We start from the raw sequence: 25,092 nt of genomic DNA on the forward strand, positions 1-25,092 counted from the left end.
TTCACTAATGGCATCTGTGATGAGTGGTCGGTTGCCGTCTGCCGTATCTCGTTCGTTGAGGCCGTCTGTCAGAGTCTCAGAAGTACGATGCAAATCGACTCCTGCCACGCTTGTGGGTAGCGAGCCTCATCAGGCCACCACTACCACTAGTAAATATCCCAAAAATCCAGAGAAGGATGAGCTGGATCTTACATTCTGTGACCATGAAAAAGCATTTCGCAGCAAAAGCAACTATGAGCTTCTCAGAGCACTGATAGTATTCCGACTATGCAGTGTCAAAGCAATTGTTGATAATAATATGCAGGTGGGCAATTTGATTTCTGAGATCGTTGCATGGCATTTTCTAATCCTTGTTTAGATTACTTCTTTTTTAGAGTTTGCAGACATTTGCCGAGGATTTGATTAAAGCCGAGAATTTGGCCGTGCCGTTGATGTATTTCTTACTTAGGTTAGTTTAAATCTACTTGTTGAATTTGTGTAGCCTTAGTCACTAAGTGTAGGTAAATATTTTTACAAAGCATCGAAGAAATTTTCTAATATTAAGGTTGAAACGTATGCGTAGGCTGACTTCATATGCCATCTGCTACATGTTAGGAACGTTGGTCAAGTCGTCTGCTAAGTGGCGCTAACCATCGCGACGAAGTTAGTCGCCTAAAGCCCCGTCCACACGCTCAAACTTATCGTCAGTCTTGCATGTCATGCCAGGTTTGACGACAAGACGGAGCGTGTGGACGCTCAAAGTTTGGCGTGACGGGTGTGCGGAGTTTGAGGTTTGACAAACCTGAAAAAGAAGGACGGGCGAGACCTTTGGCTTCATGCAAGACTGACGATAAGTTTGAACGTGTGGACGGGGCTTTTTAAGTCGGTGCCTCGGTGGATCATATGCAAATTTCCGGCTGTCAATGTCTGAAAGTTCCATCCAGATGCAGTCGTTTAACTAATATCGCAACAATAATAATAGTTAAGCATTAAGTAATTAAAGTATATGTGAAAGCCAGGATTGGAATTCATGCTACGTTTGTAGCTTCTAAGAATATATATTTTATTAACATGACTAAATTTATTTGATGGTAGCTTATCCACGTTGTCATTTTGAGAGCATCTGTGTAAGGAAAATGGAACTTATGCCTTAATAGGTTCTCAAGACCAAGAGAACTATTAATTGTGTTAAAAATGGATTTTATTAAACAAGAATAGTTGAGTATAGTCATTTTGCGAATATTGTATGCATCAATAACAGTTATAATTAAAAAAAAATTTTTCTATTCGATGCTGCAAGTTTTCCTAATCAGTGCATGAGCTGTCGTGTGTGAAGGCGCGAGAATTGACCGTCGATCATATAATTATCATGTTAATTGATCTTTCCATAGCTTTCGTTAATACAGGGTCATTCACGCAAACTCCCTGATTTGAATGCTCAATAAAAAAAAAAACTAGTAAAAATATCTTCACAATATAAATTTCATTGAATAAGACATTACCTGAATTTTTGTGCGAGTTCTAAAGATGACATCGGAAAAGTACGCATTTGAGCGTATACGAGAATTTCGGACAAATAGTACGGAATGCTCGTTGAGTAGCAATAATGTAACGGCCATTAGAAAAGTACCGTCGACAGCAAACGCACGCTGCTCACTTGTCCAAAGCACAGTGGCAACTAACTAGGCAGGACACAAAACTTCATGACCTTGCCTTTCATATGAAATACTCCCCACCCTTTACCTACATCTGGCTGCTTAGCGCAAAATACAAAACAGGAAGTTTCCGTGAATCACCTGGTATTATACCTGTATTTACCTGGTAGGCTTGTAACTAGTTGACGTCGAGGAACGGAGTTTCTGGCCCTAACTTGGAATCTTCAGAACGTATCCTTATATTTTCTCGTTCATATAGTTTATTCATTCTTTATATAGGTTCTTGATGGTGACGCAACAAGGCGTTCGTAAGGTTTTGTAGATAAATTTGACATCTGATTCGCGTAACTACTTGCTTTCAAATTGCTCTCAAAAATTAAATAGTGACGAGTGTCGCATAATTATAGTTTCTTCAACAACGAGGCACAGACCCTCGATGTACATTTCTTGCCAAACCTTCGTTAAGTAGGAATACTCTTATACGAATACAACATAAATTCAGCACTGATCATAAGTCAAAATGTTACACTTGACTTTGTCTGGAAAACGCCGTAGATTTTTTGCGTTAAAATTTTAGATAGCTGCGTTAAAATTTAGAATCTCTACCATCTTAATTTCGCAATAAAAAATTACTGTCGGGTCAATTTCTGTTTGCGATGCCTTATTAGCGCATTTTCTCATTTATGAAAAAAATGCACTATTGTGCTCGCCATGTCCGTCTGTCCGTCCGTCCGTCCGTCTGTCCGTCCGTCCGTCCGTCCGTCTGTCTGTCCGTCCGTCTGTCTGTCCGTCCGTGACTTCACGATTTCGTCGACGAGAAAATGCGCTCTCTGTCACTTAATGCAGTGAGTAGGTACCTACTGAGTTATATTTTTTTCATTCTTTACTGGACATACTCTGGCTGGAGGAAGCATCCATTTCAATATAACAATAACACGTCTTAGATAGAAATAGCCAGACATTAGTTGTAACATTCCATTACATTCTTCGTTTCTACCAAAGAATAATTTCATTCTACTGGTAGTGAGTTCAATTCGCATTGTGTATTCGTTAACTGATTCGATTAACACATTTTTACTTGCGCTTTAATGTAATGGATTTAAGGTAGGATTTAATAAATTATGCTATATAGTATAAAGAATATAGTATGCTAGTGATTGAATTCCTTTATGAATGCAGTTAAGGTCTATTGATATTTATCGCCTCTACATTGCCTTAGCTGGTATTGATAAGACATGAACAACCAAAATAACTACCAGTAACGATGTTATTTCTACATGTTACGATGCCATTAATAATATGTGCTAACATATGTTGAGTACAGAGCATAAAATGTCGAGTCTCAGCTCAATTTTTAATGTATATGACACAGTTGTGTCAGGTTGCTTGACCGTCGTATCACGGATACGGCCCTCCCGAAACAATGGTTCCTTGCTTGAACGTGCGCTCCAGCGTCGAGGCAGTGCAGGCGTGCGTATTGTTAGTCAAGTCTTCAAGCGACCGCCGCCACGTTGCCTGCTGGACCCTTTACTGTCTCGTGGGCGCCGCGTTCCTATTCATTCGGCAACGTGACAGTCGCAAAACCTAGTTCAGTGCGAAAATGTTGAGATTTTTATGAAATATGAAATATTTTATTGCATTACAAATACCAATACTTACGGACCAGGCAATAAGTCCAGCAATATGCATTATTAAATATTTTATTGCAATACCAATACTTACGGACCAGGCAATAAGTCCAGCAATAAGGACCAGGCAATAAGTCTGTTATGGAAAGATCGGGTTCCAAAGGCCGGATCAGTCACGAAAAGTACAAGAATCGGCAACAGGCCATGGGCCTATTTCTCCAGTGCCGACACTACTATTCTATTCTATTAAAAAAAACTTCCTTCAGTAACCGATTCGTTTTTAATTTAATCAGTACGGTATACCTAATCGTTATTTGGAGCGTACACAAAAATAAGGCTTATCGTATCAAAATTTATTTAGTGCTACAAAGCGTATCCCTGGGCAGGCAATAAACGCGTTTATTCTGAAGCCAATATCATTGAGCTGGAGGTAAACATGTTCAGAGGTTCAGAGGTTGGAGCGTTCAGGTAGTTAGGAAACCACCGCGAACCTAAAGCTGTCATTGTCCGAACCTTCTCAGTGCCTGGCCCTGCGCCTGCCCATCCATCCGTCCAGAATGCTATGCTGGGCTTTTAATTATAATTACAACACTTCTCTTCAACTTCACTTCTTGTTGTTTGTTATCGAATGTCTGCTACAAATCTTATAATCGATATTTAACACACTTCTGCATGTCCAATCGAGCTGAAATTTTGTGCACTTGCGTAAAGTCGGAGACCGTTCTTGAATCAATTGACAGAATAAATAACTTAGAAAATTAATTTTTTTAGTATTAAAAAAGTGTGAAAATGTTTTTTAATATTTAAATATCCAATAAAAATAATTTTACATATGTAACATAGGAGACACTGGCCTCTTTAGAAGTGTTGTCTTTAAAAAGTAATTTTTAAACGCATCTTATTTGAAACGTTAATTAAAGCTGGACCAAAAATCCGAGTGTTTTCTTCTCTTAAAGCCGAACTTTTTTTTTTTCAATTTGAACAGCACTTTGTCCTAGGAAACTGCATTTGACTCGGAGACAACATTCACCCTAAGTTTATTGTTCTTATGTCTGCCGTCTGGCAGGATGTCATTTATTCTTCGCCACCAACCTGCCCAGCTTGTAATTTCAGAATGACGGTAAACTGACCTGCCGGGGTCCGTGAGGCGCTGCTCGTCCTAGCCTTATGACGAAACTCCTGTTCTTAATTAATTGTGCTCGCGTATTTATCAAGTCGTTAGTGTCATTATTTTATCAGGTGCCTAGTTTATTATGTGCCTGCCGATAATATTCTTCGAATTTTTCGATCTCGAGAAGCGCCATTCACCGTAATAATGCCGTATTTCTCTACAATGCCACTCCTGTATTAAGGAGCACATATAGCGTTACTTTCCAAGTCGACAGTGATCAATTCATCTCCCGGGCGATCATTCGCGCCTTGAGCAGTGAGCAATGTTTTGTTCTCATGTAGCTAGTTCAAGTATATTCATACGATTGAGATGCCATTTGATAAATATTCTAAAGTATTATGTATGAAGTTAGAGATTATTATTGTTGAATTAATTCTCCACGCCTATAGATAATGACGGCTCTTACGATGACTACGTCTTCTAATACATGATGCTACGTGCGACAGTTTTTGTTGGATTTAAGAGTAACAATTATTTAAAGCCTTGACCTAATGTCTGTGGGTGCTGGTCTCTGCAGTTTTGACGTTAATTGATACGCAATGCAATGCGCGCACTCTTCTTCCTATTTGAGCAAGTATATAAACTATAGGATTTAAGAAACAGTTTCCGATTGCGTTGCTTTCGAAAATTTTAGAAATCTAGTAGGCAAGAATTTCCGCTTATATTTCAGCTGTCATATTTGAAACCCTCCTGATATTATGCGTGGTTACATTTGAGCTTCTCTTCTGTGGAAAGTTCTCAAATGCTATTTCCTCGTTATAGTAACTTCAATTCATGTAGATATTTCTTGGAAAATCTTTGTACTTTTTTTTGAACAGATTTTCAGAACAAATTCATTTCGTAAATGAATCTTGAAATGATCTCAGACTTTGATATGCGTTTCTTAACCCATCATTGATGGAATTGGTCGATAAATTGCGCATGGAATGTCTTAATCTCACTTGGTGTTACCATGCTACGTTTGTAAAACGATCGACATTCGAAATGTACCAATCGAAACTACTATAAAAGGAACTTTTCAGATTTGTCAGTATATTTTTATTGATATTTTAACTCATATACTGTCGTCAAAGTTTTTAGTTTGTTAATGCATGTGTTTAAAAAAAGTATCTCTTGCCTAGCCAATTCGACACCACCATACACACGAGGACCGATCGAATTATCCGTCAAAATGTTCTGGCATCAAGACCAAGACCAAAGCGTCAGGACGCTGGCCGTAAATCCAATCGTCAATTTAAAGTCTATAAGATATAATTTGATGAATTATCCAATTACAATAGTAACAAACTGAGAACAGGCTTGATGTACAAGTATTTTTAGAGCGCCGTCCACATTGCCTGCTCGCAGGGTATATACACCCATGCAGCTGCAGTGCGCAAGGCTGCAGTCGATTATCCCGCCCCAGGCACTGGGAGGACTTATAATTATTATATCCTTCATGAAAATGGAGTAACTGGCATATGCCGAGCCTTGGCCTTTCAGCAGCCGCCCAAAAACCTTCTGTTATTTTCTTCAGTGCTGGGAGGACATTCACGGAGCCGGGAGATAATGCTAACCAAGGTGCACTTCTGGGCACAATGCATTCCACTCGAGCGTTTTTTCGTGCTGGAATTTGTTTGTGTGAATAGCCAAATATCGTTTTGCTTATACAAAAAATTTGTTTTATAATGCTCAACTGTACCATTACGTTGAAGAGTGCATGTTATTTGATTTAGTATCATTTAAAACGAGTTTATCTCTCTGCCCAATTGCTCCTCGTAAAAATTGGATCTTCATTTATGCGTTTCGTTTAATTGAAGATTCTTCACATCAGTAGTTTTGAAATTACAAGCCCATAGTACTAAATTGGGATTTGGTTCGTGCATGACGAATTTTGGTAAGTTTGAATCGTATGAATCCCCTTATTCCTAAAAAATCATCACCATGATGACCTTGAAGGTATAGGCACTTCAGGCACAAATTCATGCATAGATGACCTCGCGCACGTGGCTGGCAACTCCATACACAAAAATACGGAAGCATCGACGATGCACCTCATTATAGAAGTGCGCTACACGTAAGTGCTTTTATAATCGTCCTACTTCGTATTTCCAACCGAAAATTATAAGCATAAATTTATTGTAAGACAATATTTGCGCAGATGATAGTTATATGGATAAAAAGTTTTATTGAAGAAATGATCAGTAAACTCCAAGCAAAGTTTAAGCAGTTGTTTTTTCGAAGATGTGGCACACATCACATGCAAAGTTTATCTCGTGCCCAAAAATAAGATCGAACTCATTATTGAATCATAATTTTTTAAGACACAGAATGAGAAGCCATACACTTCATTGCGCAAGAATAAATAAATAATAATCTAAATAATTGCTTCATCGGATTTCGCGCTGATTTGTTCCCTGGATAATTTTAAAGCTTTGAAGTCTTGCCATGGCCGCACACTCAAAAGGCGAGAACGTTTTTTATGCGTCATTTTTGTAAAGCTCGTCCATGCGGAATTGTTCTTGCGTCCAGTGTTTTGTTTCGTTGCGAACTCGTTCAGTTTTAAATGGAAGCTAAACATGACGTTATTAATAGTTAGAATTATGTTCCTTTTCCTGTGAGAAAGCACATGAATGCTATCAAGTCTCGGTATTGTGATAGGCTATTCAGTTGTTACCCTGGGATAATTTTTGTACCAAACTTGATTTTTTTACAATATTTATTATACCAACGTTGGACGCTGTTTTAGCTCGCTTTCAGAGTTGCTAAAGCATCTAATAGAATTTAGTCAGAGACATGATAACTTATGAAAGAGCCAAAAGTTCCACTATCAGATGTTGGCTGCACTCGATTGTTTTTCTTATTGTAAGCATGTAGAAACTCGTGCATATATCCTGCGCTTGATTTTACTTCAAAGCGTAATTGTGGATGCATCCAGTACACACAGCTGGCAGGCGCCTGTCTTGCCGCGGGTTATTTTAGACAAAACCACGTCATGACGTCATCGTGTACACGCGCGTCATAATGCCATGAACGGCGGTGCCAAGTGGCCACGTCGCGAGGCTTCATTGCGACTTTAATATCGTAAAATATACAGTAAAATTGGCGTCGTGCGTGCGTAGGATGCGGTTGCTACATCAGTCAGCATTTTATTAAGTTTGTTATGTTATCACTTTATTTGAGCTTTTTCGTGAGAAAAATGCCTTATTATTTCATTTGCGTTCGTGCCGGGGACGCAGTATCACTTGTGCTAATTCATCTCAATCTGAGAGATAAAATCTCATCACATATGCGAGTTATACTTCATATGATCTATTTTTGTATAAATTGTCAAAATCGTTTTAAACTTAATACGGTATCTATTTTACGCTGACATTACGTCTTTGTTCTATTAACGTATGGAAAAAAACGAATGAAATCATTTATTTGTCGAATTTTCAGACGCTATGGACAAATTCACTAGACTTGTTAAGTTATATTTTGTTTTACATCAGAAGCCATTTACGGCTGTCTCTTGTTACCTCTGAATCGATACGGCTCATTTTTACCTTACTTTGGGATATTGTATCCTCAGAAGCCATGACAGCGCAATTTTTTGTAGCGTACGGGAAAGATATATTTTATGTGAATCACGCTTACTTATTACTTGAATTGGAGTTACTGTATTGAACAATTCACATAGAAGTTGAAAATGGAACTTCTAGCATTTTCAAATCAACAACTTTCGAGTAAATGAAAATAAAATAAAACGTATTTGCATTGAACCGTATCATAAACTAACTCCATCGTAATTTAAAAACTGACTACCTTTTAGTGCAATCAAATGGACGACTGAATTTTCATGGTAGAGATTAAAACCTCAGTTTTGGATTTATCTTTATATATCGTGAAGGCCGTACGCCTTTACGCCGAACTGATCCTGTATCCGAAAATGATTTAAATTTAAGCTTTTACTTACGATGCTTCTGATAGAGGATTCTTAATCCTGGCATAAATTTCACGGAAACCTTATCTGCATAAAACCTTGTCACTTCTAATTGTTATCAGCCGGAAATTGATAGCCAATGTATAGATTTAAATGTGATTTCTTTTCAAATATATGTTTTGATGTCTGCTGGATAAATTTAGATGTTTTTTATATTACTTGAATCATCGCATTTTTTCATTGAATATTGTATATGTTGGACTGGTATGCTAAATTTTTATTATGGAACATGGTGAATTTTTTTGGTGTTTTATTTTGCTTCGTTAATTTACTACTCATGCAATCAATTGATCTTAATAATGCTTTATAGATCGAAAGGTTAGTCTTAACTCAATGCATTAATGTTCTTTAAAATAATTATGTAAACCAACAATCCTAAATTAATGAAATGGATGCTTATCAAATCGTGTGATGATTAATTTTACACTGTGTTGGTGCAGCTGATGAAGCTAGGCCAGAAGGTGCTTGGCAAGTCGCTCTTTGCACTCGTCATGAAAGGGACTTTCTACGGACATTTCGTGGCGGGTGAAGACCAGCTGCGTATCCAGCCTACGCTGGAAAAACTCCGCTCGTTCGGCGTCAAGTCCATCCTCGACTACTCGGTCGAAGAGGACATCAGCGCTGAGACCGCCACAGAGCGGGAGATGCAGTGAGTGTAACTACATTTGTATTTGGTTATTTGGGTTACTTCAAAATTTCACTAGAGATGGAATCTTCAGGTTGCACCTCAAAATTCTAGATGCAGATTTTATTTTTACGTCTTTAAAGATATAGATTATGGTAGTATCGAGTTTGAATTTAAACTCTAATGCAAAAATTTTCAACTTTTGCTTCAAAATCGGAGCGTGTAGAGATACTTTACAATTTCTCTTTTGAGACAGTGTTTCGAGCTGCGAAATTCTACTTTTTTATATTCATTTGTCGAACATGATCACTATTGATTAGTATTTGTCCAGAATGAAGTTTTCTCACTCGGCTAGAATCTACACCATCAATCTCCGTAAATTTCCTTAAATCAAATACGCGCCAGGAATGGGTACAAGTTTTGCTTCTTCAATAGAGTTGCACAATCATATTATGATAATTTCGTAAAACCATAGACCATATTTTTAAGTTTGAATCAGTATTAGAGTTTTTCGATGGTCTTGAGAAGGAGGTCAAGAGGAACAGTTATCACGCTCAATGAAAACAAAATTTACCGCTTGCAAATGTATTATTCCTATCCCGCGATTGTAACCTCCTGAAGCGAAATGAGGTAAAAAATATTGGATTGCACACAACAAAAATAATTTGTAGGTTGCAGGAATTCGTATCCGAAACGCGCAACTCAGCACGTGAATTCTTCACCTTAATTTCCCTGCGTTCCTCAATTGACTCGATATTGACACGCGCGTTCTGCTTGCGCCGTTCCGTGCAGGGAATAGCGAGCTGCGATCGCCGCGGCACACGATGTGTTTCCCTTGCCAAGAGATGCTTATTGAGTTCACCTAAACCGTAGTCATATGTCAGCACTAATAAATAAGCTCAACGAAATAACTATTTTTCCTATTCTACGGCTAATATCTTAAGTGTGTTGTCTCATCTTTTTCATTAATCTTCTGCCGACTTAATACAAACATTAATGATCCTCCGTTGTTTTTTGTCTAGACCTGATAAAAAATGCTCACTTTCTGTGCCACATTTTTATTGGATTTGTGCTGCTGACTTCTTTGCTATTGTGAAAAGTGAAAAACCTATATTTATTGCAATTGCAAAAATTACGGAAATTAAATTTTATTAAAAAACGTTTCCCGATAACTTTATTTGAAGTCTTTACCAAGCAAAGTTTGCATGAAATTTAAGATAAGTTGGTAAATAACTTTGTATGCTACTGAGCGAGCCGCTGTGCTGGCTGTTTCCTTCTCTGTTCTTTAGCATTACTTTCACCCACAAGACTGTTGTTTACTAGCAGCGACTTTTTAAACCGTAGGTGGGCAGTAATTAAATCATCGCAATACATGCAGTGGCATTCTTCAGGTCTCTTTCGCGTTGTTTCAATAATGGAAAACGAAATTTGAAAAAAAAATACAATTTGAAGTGTTGTAAATCCACCAACTCGCGTGACTGGCCGGTGAAAATTAGGTTGGTTAAATATTTTGGGTCGCTCTCAATGATCACTAAGATTTATAACACTAAGCAGTGTTCAAGTTATCTCTGAAGTAATGTCAAACTGTTGACTCCATTGTGAGTCTCATCTATTCTCACATGCTATCGATTTTAATTCACTTGATTTCAATAAATGGAATCTCGATCGCATAGATTGATTAATGACGATCGATGTGACGACCGTTCACCACATCGATCATGAAATTACGGAGATTGTCGGACACTTCAGAATCTTTACCCGCATTCGTTCTAGGATCTCTTACATTTGCATTGGTTTTAGAAACTTTGGTTTGAGTTTTCTTAGGAGCTGAAATTCTCACGCGTTTGAGGAATTTAGATTTGATGTTTCAAGGTTTCAAGCACTTGGGTTGGCGTGCATTTTTGGAACGTAGATTATAGCGATTGTTCCAGAAACGAATACTCGGAAGAATTGCGATAACTCAGCAGTTTACGGGTGATTATTTCTGCTGGGGGAATTATACACGCATACTACCGGGAGTGTTGAAGATCTGGGGCCATACCTTCAAAATTCGTTACGTGAACGCAGGTACTTTCGCTCTATTTTCTTGTCTATGATTGGTGGATTTTGCTTGAAAGGTCGTCAATGATTGGCTGATGAACTTACGATCTTTTAACTTTTTAAAGTATAGGCCCTGGGGTGATGTCTGTGCAGGTCTCTGATGTCACAAGCTAGTGACGAAGGCGGGAAGCCGGGCGCCCCACAGCCCCTGGTGGGGTATGTCGATAACGCCGTATTCATTGTTGATCTTAATTTGTTGTCAGTGCCTTTAGTATTCATCTGTTGAATAAGTTAGCCTTTCAACTTCCAAATACAATACTGCATGCGTCGGAAGTGATTTTACGTTTTATCGCATTGTAGTAGATTTGTGTTTTTATTTATTGGAACATCGGAAACCTAGTCAATCAATTTAGGTCAATCCTCAATTAAATTTAACATTTTCGCATTTTATAAAATTTCGCATATTATTTTGAATTTTTCAAATTTAACAGAGAAATTTGTATGCACTGTATGCTGATCAGATTCATCTGACCATCTTAGAACTGGTCGAACTGACCTGCTGGATATTGATTCTTTTGCGACAGACTCACAACGCACGTTTGCGTGATGTTTCCCTTCTCTTCGAATTTTTTGCTTTCGCCATTAGTATTTAAAGCCACAATTATTACATGAATAACGTACCGCGATTCTGGTACTAACATCAAAAGACATTTAACACGAGATAGTTAAAAAAGTCGACGCTTTATTAACTGAGCAGTTGCTGAAATAATTCAAGTATTGTAGTTATACATTAAATATATTTTTTATACACAATAAAGTGTAATAGGCTCCAATAGTAATACTTGCCTATAGCTCATTGTCGATGGCATTTATGTATTTATTTTTGTTTTACGTATAATTGTATGTAGCTTTTATTCAGATATTTAATTTTAATCAATCGGCTTTCAACGTCAGGTAATTCATATCAGAGAACATGATTGATTGTCAACACACTTTTGAAGGCATGAGCGCAAATACAATCCAGCATTTAAACATTTAAAAAGGAAGGAATTAGTTCTACTTTGTGATACCTCAATGATTTTACGACCTTGTTTTAAAGCCCTTGTGGTTCACAAAAGTTGCAATAATACTTGTTCTTTTAGGCAGGTTAAACGATGAGCCGAGCTTCTGTAGCGCATTACACAATTTTTTTCTACTGTTTTTAAATTAAAAGTAAAGTACGTGGCATTCACTTCGATGTCCGTGTCATTAGAACTCTAAACTAATGTGGTTTATAGGGCACGTCGGAGGAATGGTTACACGATCTTGATAGAATGAGTTCACCTCACAGTCGTGTGGATCTTTTTTTGCTCACGCTGCACAATCTTCCCTTCGCTATTGTTCCTTGTTTTAATACTGTTTTTCTATTTATTATTTGTTTCTCGATGATTCTATTATCGGTGTACGCTTGTCCGTTACTCGTTTATTGTGTCAGTCCATCGAATCGAGGATGCTGTTAGCATTTTTTTCCACGAAATTGATAGCATGTGCAATGAAGTGTAAAGTAGGGACATATTATCAGCGAAAATGAATATCGCTCTTGCGGATGATTGTTTCGTAAAAACGTTTTTATTTATTATTTTCTGTTCAAATATGATTTTCTAGCATACAAATGTCTCGTTTGTGAGCTGAGCAAAGAGAAACAATTAAGTGGATGATTTATCGTGTACTGGGCGATATTTTCCCCTATTCTTTGCTTATTGTAGAGAGTGAGTGGCAAGGTAAAAAAATTCGTGAAAGTTAAAAAAATCTAACATCGTTAGTTACTATGCCTTCTTCGTGATGATTATTGGAACAGTTAACTTTCAGCTTCTCCATTTACATTGCGGTCAATATCGAGGTGCTGTACCCGGGAATTATCTTTATTTCTTTCGATATGAAAAATTATATTGAGCAGATGTTGAGCGGCCGCTGCCGCATTGATTTGATCAATGAAGGCTACAGAATACGGGTATAAGGTAGTGTCCACACCACGTTTATGCTTCAAACTTGCAATAATTTGGATACTGGAAGAAATTTAAATATTGACTGCACTTAACGTCGCTGTTAGCAGTTGGTGCATTGAACATAGGTATATGACATAGGCCTATCAGACCCTTTCCTCCAGCCTTGTTTCAAAGCAAGTAATTTCTTACCGAAGAAATGCGTTAACGGGCCGCTGCAGAAGCAGCGACCTGGATTTCTTTATTTCGATAAAAATTTTCCAAATTTTATGTAATATTATTTTGGATAATGGGAGCATCCCCTCCACTAATTATTTGTTGATGCCAGTACGTAGACTATCGTTTTGGATGTGAAAATATCATACAGGTAACAGGAAGAGGGTTGGATTTTCTGTCCCATTTATTGTTGCATGGAAAATGTTGCTATTCTACACGTTTAATATATTTTGACTGAAACGTGTTAGATACATTAAATGAGTTGAAAATTATGTGGATTGAAGAATACTCCTCTCTGATACCGGTTTATTATGTTATAGTTTATGTTGTTTCAAATTATACAAACAAGAAGAGCCTTCTAGTGTCGCACTGAACCTAAAGTTCGCATAGCCTAACTAGTGAACAAGTGGCAATTTTTTTATTTTGGAATTGCTTCTATTTGCATCTCACTGCTGTATATCTTTGTGTATATCTCGACTAATTGTATTTAGTTTTCAAGTGTTATGCACCGTATTTGTATGAAATTTTTAATGCTTGAATGCTCTTCCGCAATCGGTATTGAAATTAGATACACAAAATACAATAAAATAAGATGCTTAGGAAAACCAAAAATTCATTAAGCTTCTTTTAAATCTGTGATAATGCTGGAAACATAATTTTATACGTTATACCTACCGTTCATGTTGATGCACAGTGAATGCTTGTTGATGCTGGACGCGTAGTGTTGGAAACATAATTTCATACGTTATACAGTTCATGTTGATGTACAATGAATGCATGTTGATGCTGGACGCGTTTTCAATGCCTAGCAAATTACGGACCAGGCAATAAGTCCAGCAGCTATCTCAATCAATCGTCAGTTATGCAAAGATCGGGTTCCAAAGACCGGATCCCTTGTGAATCAAGTAACGATAAATTCAAGAATCGGCAACAGGCCATGAGCCTATTTCTTCAGTGCCCGACACATCTATTCTATTCTATTCTCTTCTATTCTATTCTCTTTTATTCTATTCTATTCTATACTATTCTATTCTATTCATGACAGCTCGTGTGCAACTGAGGCGTCTGCGTCGGTCAAGCCGCCCCAGATGGAGAAGTACACACCGCAGCGCGAGTTCGCCGACCGCCGTCTCAAGGTGTCCGGCGCCCGCACCTACTTCTATGTCAACGAAGCCCAGTGCGAGAAAAACATGGAGACCTTCATTAACTGCATAGACGCCGTGTCTGGTGAGTTGCTATCTTCCTGCTTTCTCGCCCAACACAAAGTGAAGGGTTTTACATTAACTGCATAGACGCCGTGTCGGGTGAGTTATTTACCTGCTTTCTCACCCAACACAAAGTAAAGAGTTTACATTAACTGCATAGACGCCGTGTCTGGTGAGTTATTTACCTGCTTTCTCACCCAACACAAAGTAAAGAGTTTTTGTTTATAGCTCATCTCACTGAACACTCATGCAGTTAATGCGTGTAGGTTTATGCATCATCTCACCCAAATGAAATTAATGTAGTTTGTTCATGCACCGTCTCACCCAACTGCAAAAAATGGGTGTGGGTTCGTAGGTCAGTTGCGTTGTGTAATTCAAGTCTTTGCGCGCTGAAATCCCCGATTATTTATGATTATTCACTTTTTTGTAGTGCATGTCGTAATAGATCATGACGTCAGTGCTTCTGAACTCATAGTTTCCTATCACGCAAGTGCGATCATATCCGCAAAATCCTGTGTGCTTTGACCCGTGTGTTGTCATTAGAAATACAGAGCGCTGTGCGGGGTCTCGTATAGTTGCCTCATCGGGAATCATTCAGCCCATCGATGCTCCTATCGTGTAAATCGCAAGTTGTTCGAAATAACGCCCTCAATTTAATGATGAGATAAGAAGCCCAAAGTGGGGACTGATTCTTAAATGCTATTCGATGGGGCTGACCACGCTCTAAGTATACGTAGCGGCTAAAGTACACGTAGCGGCCGTGTTCTCGCTTGTGATTGGTGGATTCAGCTTGAAAAACCGCCAGTGATTGGCCGATTGATGTACAGAGCTCATAACTATTCTTGATATAGTAGGGCCCAAGAGAACTGCATTGTCTCCATGTTGCTCATTGTTATTCCTCTCACCCACGCTCGTCATTCAATTGCAGCTCACGCTTAGCCTTCAATTTAGCGCCGTGCCTCTTCTTTCAACAACTGATGTGTATGATCCTGGTATAGGGTTCGGAGTAGGTATATTAGACGCATATTGTGCAGCACAAGAAATGCACTCGATTTGGCATACGTACTCATTAGCGCGACGACCTTTGCTGCCTTCTGTGGATTTTACCTGCCTAACCCTGCGCAAATTCCTTCCCAGCCATACTTCACCCTTAGCTCTTCATCAATTATCGAGTGGACATTTTCCAGTACACACGCGGTCAGATTTCTTCGCTCAAGGTTGCCTTTAAACTGTCTGGCCCAAGCGTTAATTAAAAGTTCCAAAAGGTCGCATGTAACCGTCCCTAAGGATGGAGTTTAAATCGATTTTTGTCAAACAAAGTGACACCTGCATTCACTATGCTAATCGTTGTGTCACGAGTTATTTCAGTGCTCATATTGTGTTGTTAATATTTTCATGGTACCATTAAGTTGTTGAAAACCAACGAATTTAATTCAACAACCTTCAACAGACGAATTTAATCAAAGAATTCGTATCAACAATCTTTAAATAAACAAGACTTTCCGCTGCATTTGTAATGTTGTACTATTGAGTTATTTTCCTTGGAAATTGCGTCAAGTCTGTGTCGTTGAGGCTGATCAAGATATGCTGGCCGGCGTCAGGACTGAGCTAGTCGCTTCGAACGCGTTTGAACCGGAAAGCGTCCGTCCCTGAGTTTTTGTGCCGCGGACTGGCTTATTCCATGATCCCAACCGTGCCTTCCATTATCCCAACCGTCCCCTATATATGCCGGTCTCTGTCCCTGTATCATTTGCTGCCAAATGAGTTATTTAATCATTTTTTTTCTTGTGTAAATGAATGATTTACTTTCACCAAGTTAGTTTTACGGTAAATTCACTTGATCACAGTTTGCATTAAAATGAAATCCCGCTACCAAGTCAGAGGAGCGCTCCTGCTAATTGAGCTTAGTGGATGTATTCTTCGCTGTATTTACAGATTCGCACTGATATTATATTATTCGTTTTTAATTGTGAAATTAACGATGTGTTTGTGTAGATGGTAATAAATAATCATGCTATTCTGCTACCAACAGAAAAATTCTTTATTTGGAATAGTTATCAGAAATGAGTAGTATTGATTATAGATGGAGCTCGAATTTGAACATTCTACTAATTCAGAGTAATGGTGATACTTAATCTTCACATTTATCGTGATTAATTGTACTAAATTAATAAATACAGATATTATGAAGATCACTTACGTAAAAATCGTTGTGTTTCAGGTATAATTTGGAGACAAACTGAAATTTTTTTTATCTCACAGACGCCACCTACGGCACTGGCTTCGCCGCCATCAAGATGACGGCCCTCGGTCGGCCTCAGCTCCTCGTAAGTTTGAAAATAAATTAATTTATTACTGTAATGGAATTTTCTCTTAGTACTCTTCTTCAGTCGATATTAAATTACTTGCAGCTGATTGAACATTATTCAAGTTAAGTTAATTAATCACTGCGTGATTTGAATTTACTGTCAACTGTTAATCGTATACTTACTTTGTACAACTAAATTACCAACGAAATTACGAAACAAATCTTCATCTTAAAGCCCTAATGTAAACGGATTCAGTATTTTTTCGAGAATCAACGCAGCAATGATTTGAGTCGAGGCTAGGTACAGATCACGCTAGTCTTCGATCGCATTAGCTAGCCGTTGTGGTCAGTAAAACAAGTCATCGATCTGGCATCGATCCTTCTACTGTTGACCGAGCTCCAGGCTATTCGCCTGAACCCAGAATTGTGTGCCTAAATTACCATGCAGTGTCTGGGAGAATTCAACATGCATTTCCGGTCGGTGCTCTAGGAAAATCTTTTTATTCATTCATTGATTCTGCTCAGCTGTTGTACCTTACGAATTCTTTATCGATTTATTTTTAAATACCTACTTGTAAATTTCTTCAGAAATAATTTATGTAATATCTGTGTTTAACTACAGCTATTTCTCTATTTCTCTTCTGGTTTCCTCTGTTTCTCTTTGGCTTTCTTTTAATGCTTCATCATCTGCCATCTGCTTTACATCCTTTCTCTAATGTTTCGATCTTTATTCCTTTTTTCTTGCCTTCTGTCTTCCTTCCACCCTTCGTAAATTATCTCACTTGTCTACCCTCAATATTTATTTGTGTTTCTTTATCTTTTCCCTTATTTTTCTCCGTATTTTACCATGTTGTTTGACTTGTTTTCTACCTGTTGCTCTCACGCCCGTGGCGCTCGCACAGATGCAGCTGTCTGAGACAATAGCGCGCACTCGCCAGTACTTCCACAAGGTGACGGGAACCTGTGGAGGTGCCGTCATATCTTCAGACATCAGCTCGGATGTCTTCAAGGCGCGATTCAAGTATGTAATGTTAAAATAATATTTTTCTACCATACTTAACAGCTTAAGTATAGACTAGTACATGCTTGTGTGCATGAGAATTTTCTCTGTCCCTCAGAGTATTGTGTGTATGAATGTAACTTCAAAAATCAGTGTGACGTGTTTTCTCCAATTCCTCCCAATTCATTTTGCGTCATATAATCCTTCGAGTTTTTGTTTTTTATTTATTGTTATTACGTAGCTAAGAAATTAGTTGTAGAAGTTTGAAGCCAGAGCAGGTAAACTAAACGTTTTTGCCCTCGCCCCTACGAAGGGTTTGATAATCTTTTAGACTAAATTTTTTGAATGATATTGAAATGTTTACCCCGAGGTTCTATTTGGTAGGTCAATGCAGTAATGAATCCCTCGTTCAATTTAAAGCTCCTCAACCGAGCTTCTGAGGTCATGTGGTTTACAGCATCGTAGAACAGCAAGGCATGAGAGGCGAATCTTTGCCATACATCGCCGTGGTCGTCGTGTGATTGCGCTCGCTTGTTGTGTCGTCTTGAGCGCACTGTGTTCCATACAAGCCACTTTGTTGAGGAATATTTACCACGAGGTAAACCACGAGGTCAATTTCTCAAGAAATTGTGTTTTACTGGAGCATGACCTTCGGGAAACAGAGCGTCGCGACTGCTGTTGTAGCTCGGCTACCGCCTCAATCGATGACAGCTTATACACTGTCGCCTCCATATTTCGAGCTCGTGCGATTGGCGAGCTCCGAGAGATGTCTGCCTACCGAATTGAACGACACTTAATATATCAGGAGCTTTTGTAGCTGGTGATGGCCCTGAAGCTGCTTTTGGTGTCTGCTTCACTCTTCTTGATTTTTTCCAGTTCCTCAGCTGCGTGTGTGACCGAGCTTATTGTTGTTGTTGTTGTTGCGGTGCCACTAGGAAAGTGTGGAAGAGAATTAAGAAGGGGCTCAGAGTAGCCAGAAAGAGAAAGGAGAAATAAAAAGGCAGTAGGATATGAAAATGACGCATTGCGCACGATTGGGTGGTTTATAGGTGACAGGGGTTTAATTGGGGTTGGGGAGGGGGTCGGTAACCGTAACCCTGGATGGTTTAAGCGGGTGGGCGATGAGAGGGTGGTGGCTCTTTATTTATATTATTTTCATTTATTGAGCACAATTAACAAAAAATTATTCCTGCTCTTACTATTTACTTGCGTTTTCGCTGTTTTCATAATTTTATTATTTATTTCTTTTGTATTTTCTCAGATGATATGATGAAAAAAGGGGATAATGTTGGTGCATATTGATGATGATGAAGGTGAAGGCGGTGAGTGAGTCACTCGAGCCTCGGAGGAAGGTGGGGGGCTAGTTGGTTCATTTCGTACTGGGTTTTCGGTCTCATCTTTACTGTAAGTCACTCGGTGAGTCGCGTATGTCCGTCAGCGTGGTGGTGTATTGGATTTGCGCGTGTTTTTTGTGGGCCAGCTACACCCAAACGTGATGAAAACAACTGCCGTCCGGGGGCAGCATGGTCAGCTGAGTATTTATTTCTACAGGTTGTAAGTTAGGGACTTAGTGCGAGTATTTTGGAGCTATGGAATAACCGGTGCTGCCTTGCTATGGCGTCTGGGGGGAGTGTGAGTTGTTTGAATGAGGAGTGTTTTTAGCGCATTTTCTCATTTATGGAATAAATGCACTATGTGCTGTGCTCGCCATGTCCGTCTGTCTGTCCTTCCGTGACTTCACGTTTTCGTCGACGAGAAAATGCGCTCTCTGTCACTCACTGCAGTGAAAAATAAGTTATCTTTTTTCTTCTTGGCGGTTGTTGTTGAGCGTTTATCCTTACTGATGAAGGTGTCGTGGGGAATGATATTTTTTAGAGTTGATGTATCCTCAGTCTGTCACTTTTCAGGTAGTCGAATACTTTCGACAAGTCGGTGTCCTTCATCGAAACTTTTAATCGATCGTTATTGACGTTTAACTATAAATAGTATCACATTTTTGACCTATGTCTGTAACACAACATTGAGCGCAAGCCTTGTTTGTTGTTTCAGACAGGAAGCGATCGGGCCTGTGGACAACGAGGCGGTGCAGAAGTGGCTCGACAACATGACGTACGACAAGAAAGGTCTGATCCACCTCTTCTCGTGGTCTGGTCTCATCGACACCAACATGTTGCTACAGGACGTCTTCAGGGTGCCCAACCTGGTCACGGGCAAGATGGAACCTCTCATCTCCACGCTCACCAAAGAGGAGGAGGAAATGTTCAAGAACATGATGAGAAGGTTACATACTATTTTCCAGGTGAATATTCTATCCGTGTGATTTAAATAATTTATTCATTAAAGCAGTTTATTAATTTTAATTAATTTGTTAATTATTATGTTAATTCATTTTCCCTATATTGTGACATTATTCTGTTTCATTTCAACAAAAATCTCGCAAAAAGATGAATTACTACGCAGAAAAATACGCGTGGGGGACATTTATATTTGACTCTATAATTGACATTATGAGTGCATAGGGAAGTAAATATGCATTTCTGAATAAAAATTTGTGTTTAGTACGCACAGGAACGCGACGTGCGAGTGATGGTGGACGCTGAGCAAACCTACTTCCAGCCCGCCATCTCCCGCCTCACGATGGAACTCATGAAGAAATACAACACAGAGAAGGCTATCGTGTTCAACACGTATCAGTGCTACCTGAAGAACACCTACAACGACCTCGTACTCGACCTCGAGCAGTGTTACAGACAGAAATTCTTCTTCGGCTGCAAACTCGTGCGCGGCGCATACATGGAGCAGGTCAAATGTTCTTTCTGCTCTTCTTGATTAATTATTGAATTTGTGAATTCCTAATCATAGTTATCGGTGAAAGGAGCGGGTCAAAAGTTTGCTGCTTTTTTTGATTAATTATTTCTTTTTTGAATGCGTAATGAATAATATCGGAGATTGGAGCTGACCAGGAGGTTGCTGCTATTCCTATGTAATAATTTCATTACTGACTTAGTATTGAGGAGATCTTAAATTTGGTATAACAAGCAAAGGGTTAAGACAATCTCTTCTGCTAGGAGTAAAACTCTTCGTTGACTCTAGCGATATTCCTGCTATACGACTCCTATTTTGATATTTGAAGTGTACAGAGCTGCAAACCTTGGTGTGTGTTGGGCACTATTCGACGAATCGTCACTTAGGATATCACTGAATAAACTCGATGAATTTGTTAGATTTTTAATGTCTCTGTTATTGTACAGGAGCGGCTACGGGCAGAAGCACTTGGCTACGAGGATCCCATAAACCCGAGCTTCGACGCCACCTCAGAGATGTACCACCGATGTCTTCTTGAGGCCTTGCAGAAGATAAAGAAAAACAAAGAGGATGGATGTCCTACGAAGGTAACCAGACTGCCTCCCTCAACCAAGGTGGCGTTAACCAGTACGTTGTCACCCGCTCGTTGTATCAAAGTGAAAATCATGACGGCCTCTGAGTTCAATTAAATATTCTAACAAAGTAGAGACGACGGAAGACCTAAGCCAATGCAAGGGTATTGGACGTCTCTATATTTGACGTTAAATTGGTATTTGACGTCTCTATTTGTCTCTATATAAACCTAAAAAATTATAAAATTGCGACATTTGCACAGCGAGGCCGATTTAAGAATGTGTCATTAATGGATTAAAGCTTGAGAACTAAAGTGGCTTCTTTTGTTTTTCTAGATTTTCTAAGCCAGATTCTAGTTACTGACCCAAATTTGTTTGCTCTTGTATTATTATCAATGTATTACTATTGATCGACTGTATACTGTATTACTATAAATTACTACTATCAATTAATTAAGGGATGCATTACTACAAATTACTTTTGCAGATCGCGATCATGGTGGCATCACACAACGAAGACACGGTGCGCTTCACCATACGCAACATGAAGCAGTTCGGCGTGCAGCCTGAGGACCGCCTCATCTGCTTCGGCCAACTGCTGGGCATGTGCGACCACATCTCCCTGCCCCTGGGTGCGATGTTGTCCCTACGCCCTCACTAGTGCATTATGGCCTCACTAGTGCCTTATGGCCTCACTAGTGCATTACGGCCTCACTAGTGCATTATGGCCTCACTAGAGATGTTGCCTCTACCGCCTTCACTAGTGCAGTGTGATGTTGCCTCTACCGCCCTCACTAGTGCATTGTGATGTTGCCTCTACACTCACTAGTGCAGTGTGATGTTGCCTCTACCCTCACTAGTGCACTAGTTGCCTCTACCGCCCTCACTAGTGCATTGCAATGTTGCCTCTACCGCCTCTTTTACTTTGCGATGTTGCTGTTATTTTATATTGCCTTTCTAGTGCATTGCGAGTGAAACTCGAGGTGTCAAAATCGTCTTCGTCTGGTGTCCAAATCAAATATCCTTTGATTTCACTCAATTGTAGCTTTTCAGTCCATACTTTATCTTAAGATAGCGAGAAGGATCTTCTTGGAACAACGAAATTCTTCTTTACTATCTGAATTCTTCTTTAAAGACATTTTAATTCTATTGGAACTGACGATAATTTTTATTGTGCAGGTCAGTCGGGCTACTCCGTGTACAAATATGTTCCGTACGGCCCCGTGAACGAAGTGCTGCCTTACCTCTCACGGAGAGCCACCGAGAACTCGAGCCTCATGTCCAAGCTGCAGAAGGAGCGCTCGATGCTCTGGAAGGAACTCATCCGCAGGCTCAGGACCGGCAAGTTTGTCTACAGGCCTGAAGGCAAATACGTGCCTATAGGCGCGCAAATAGCCAAGGAGTGAATAAATAATTAATTAGAACCTCCCGACGTGCTGGCAAATACATGCCTATAGGCGCGCAAATAGTCAAGGAATGAATAATTAATTAGAACCTCCCGGCGTGCTGGCTAGAGGTTCTGGCTAGAGAGAACCTCCCGACGTGCTATAGGCACGTAGATACGTGCCTATAGTGGCACAAATAGCCAAGGAGTGAATAATTAGTTATTAATTAGAACCTGCCGACGTGCTGGCTAAAGGCAAATACGTATCCCTATAGGGGCACAAATAGTCAAGGAGTGAATAATTAGTTAATTAGAGTCTCCCGACGTGCTGACTAGAGGCAAATACGTGCCTATAGGCGCGCAAATAGTCAAGGAGTGGATAATTAATTAGAATCTCTCGACGTGCAGGCTAGAGGCTAATACGTACTTCTATTTGCGCTGACGGGAACATTAGAGTACTTTCAGTAGAACTTGCAGCGATACAATATGATTCATGTGGATATTCCATGTATATTGGACTTGTGCTGCCCAGTCCACAAGTCGAGTGCAGTCCGCGTCAGGCTAGGAGGGCCTCAGCGTATCATGCTTGAGAGCCAATTTTATTATGTCAACTGCCCGTTATGATGATGCTGGCGCTGTTATTTAGTCTGTCTTCTGCTAATTGTAATCAGGGATCTAAATTTAAGTGTCTTTGCATACTTTGCTTCCGAGTGAAATGACTGATCGCACTCCGTTTCTTGATGATGATGTTGAAAAAAAAGTTTATCGGAATATAGGTACGATTCATTGCTTGGTCTTTCACTTTGTGTTATACGACGCATCATTTAACTGTCATTAGCCCTGGAGAGGTTCCTTCTTGCCATTTGTAGGCTTATGATCTCCCATTCCATGGCTCGAATGTTCGTTGTGATGTAAGACAGGAAGAGGAAAGAATGTGACTTAACACCCTTCATTGCTAATGTCCTGTGCGTTGTAAATGTTCTTAATGTTGTTCTGACTCCATAGTTTACACGATTGTTTGTTATACTCAAGAAGAGACGGGTTAGTTTAACGACAATGGCAACTCAATCAAACTAGACTTAGAAATCATGGCTTTGATTAGGTTACTGGGATCTTCGGTTGTGATTCGTTAAGGCTAAAGAAACTCTTGGCAAAAAAGTCTACAAAAAGTCGCCGAGAGTTCGCCGCTCTCGGCGCACGACCGATCGCACCACAGTTTTTGTGTCAGCCGTATTTATGTTGGTTTCGCCTGTTGGACAGCAAGCATCTCCGACACCTCGCTTGATGAGTCTGGCAGTCTTGAATATTGGGCCCGTGTGAACATCAGATACTTTATTTGCTATTATTTTCATGCATTGGATGTAAGATTTACTTGACCCAAAAGACTAAAGGAAAAAAGAAAATTTCTTGTTAATCTGCGACGCCTGCCATGTTCTTGTTCTGTTGGTACAGAGTGATTCACGCAAATTTCCTGTTTTGTATTTCGCGCATGCAGTATGAGTATTTCGTATGAAATGCAAGGTCATGAGTTTTGTGTCCCGCTTAGTCACTTGCCACTATGCATTGGACAAGTGAGCAGCGTGCGTTTACTTTCGAGGTGTAATTTCTTAATGGTCGTTACATTATCGCTACTATAAGTGATGGTGGTGATTTTAATGATGTAGAAAATGTTTAAAACTTTTTCAAAAACATCCGTGTTTCTGTATGCCGATGGAGCCTCTGTGTCCGTATTCGTCTCCCAGGTCGGGTTCCTGATCGAATATCGTTTGTTACTTGAGTGAACACATTTAGGGCAAGTGGAAGTGTGAATGCAAGAGACAATTGTTAACAATGACAGTCCAAGGACAAACCTTATACGAAGAACAACATACATCAAGCCATCGCCAACATGCCCGTCAATATGCTTCAGCGAGTTGAACGGAACTTTAAAAATCGACCAACTGAATGCATTGACAATGCGGGCTGTCATTTGTCCGATGTCATCTTAAAACTGAATGATAGAAAAATTCAGGTAATGTCTTTTTCACTAAAATTCATATTTTAAAGATCTCTTCACTAGTTCTTTTTATTGAGTTTTCAAATCGGGAAGTTTCCGTGAATCACCCTGTATTAAAGAAAACCTTGCCTCGATTGAAGAATTCTGTAATATGGCATGCAACTTGATGCATGTTTTTTTATATCGGAAATCATTTATTTTCAGCTGAAGTTAAATGAAAGATCGGACTAAGGTTCTCTTATAATGTACCGTTTAATCAATCTAATGTTAAAATTTATATTTTTTGATGACGTATAACGAGAATATTTCCTAGACCCTCTAGGAAATGAGACTCCACACAGCGCCAGCTGCATGGAGCCCCGGCAGCTTTTTCGCGGTCACGTCACAACTTACGGCCCGCATGTGAATACTGTAAATATTTTTTATGCCGTTCACTTCTGTGAATGTTTGTAGGACTTTGTGTCGAGGACTCAACTCGAAATTACGTATTTTTTGGACTTAATTTCCATTACCGAAAGCTCATACTTTCTCGGGCTTAGAATTAGTGAATTCGTACGTCACT

At 39.4% G+C, this 25,092-nt stretch overlaps 1 protein-coding gene across 3 annotated transcripts; it reads left to right on the forward strand.

Moving 5' to 3' along the window:
* Positions 1-24,453, forward strand: LOC108677461 (proline dehydrogenase 1, mitochondrial). Of its 3 annotated transcripts, XM_018165682.2 has the most exons (10): positions 1-304; positions 8,838-9,046; positions 14,306-14,487; positions 16,728-16,792; positions 17,676-17,794; positions 19,823-20,072; positions 20,333-20,575; positions 21,025-21,165; positions 21,638-21,782; positions 22,330-22,594. In XM_018165682.2, the coding sequence occupies exons 1-10, from the start codon at positions 8-10 to the stop codon at positions 22,554-22,556; spliced, it is 1,878 nt and encodes a 625-aa protein (XP_018021171.2). In that variant the 5' UTR covers positions 1-7; the 3' UTR covers positions 22,557-22,594. The 3 variants fall into 3 exon arrangements, with proteins under 3 accessions (XP_018021171.2, XP_047739020.1, XP_047739021.1); XM_047883064.1 differs by lacking the exons at positions 1-304; positions 8,838-9,046 and adding an exon at positions 22,616-24,453 and having other exon boundaries at positions 14,314-14,487; positions 22,330-22,541; XM_047883065.1 differs by lacking the exons at positions 1-304; positions 8,838-9,046 and adding an exon at positions 22,608-24,453 and having other exon boundaries at positions 14,314-14,487; positions 22,330-22,533.
* Positions 24,454-25,092: the final 639 nt, after the last annotated feature.

The sequence above is a fragment of the Hyalella azteca genome, unplaced genomic scaffold (genome assembly GCF_000764305.2).
Source record: "Hyalella azteca isolate HAZT.00-mixed unplaced genomic scaffold, Hazt_2.0.2 contig11907, whole genome shotgun sequence".
Taxonomy (NCBI): Eukaryota; Metazoa; Arthropoda; class Malacostraca; order Amphipoda; family Hyalellidae; genus Hyalella; species Hyalella azteca.

Bases quoted from the DNA above. Each gene is read 5' to 3' on its own strand.
- LOC108677461 (XM_018165682.2), top strand. From the start codon at position 8: ATGGCATCTGTGATGAGTGGTCGGTTGCCGTCTGCCGTATCTCGTTCG. The intron at 305-8,837 runs GTGGGCAATTTG...GTGTTGGTGCAG, and splicing joins TTGTTGATAATAATATGCAG to CTGATGAAGCTAGGCCAGAA. The intron at 14,488-16,727 runs GTGAGTTGCTAT...TTTATCTCACAG, and splicing joins CTGCATAGACGCCGTGTCTG to ACGCCACCTACGGCACTGGC.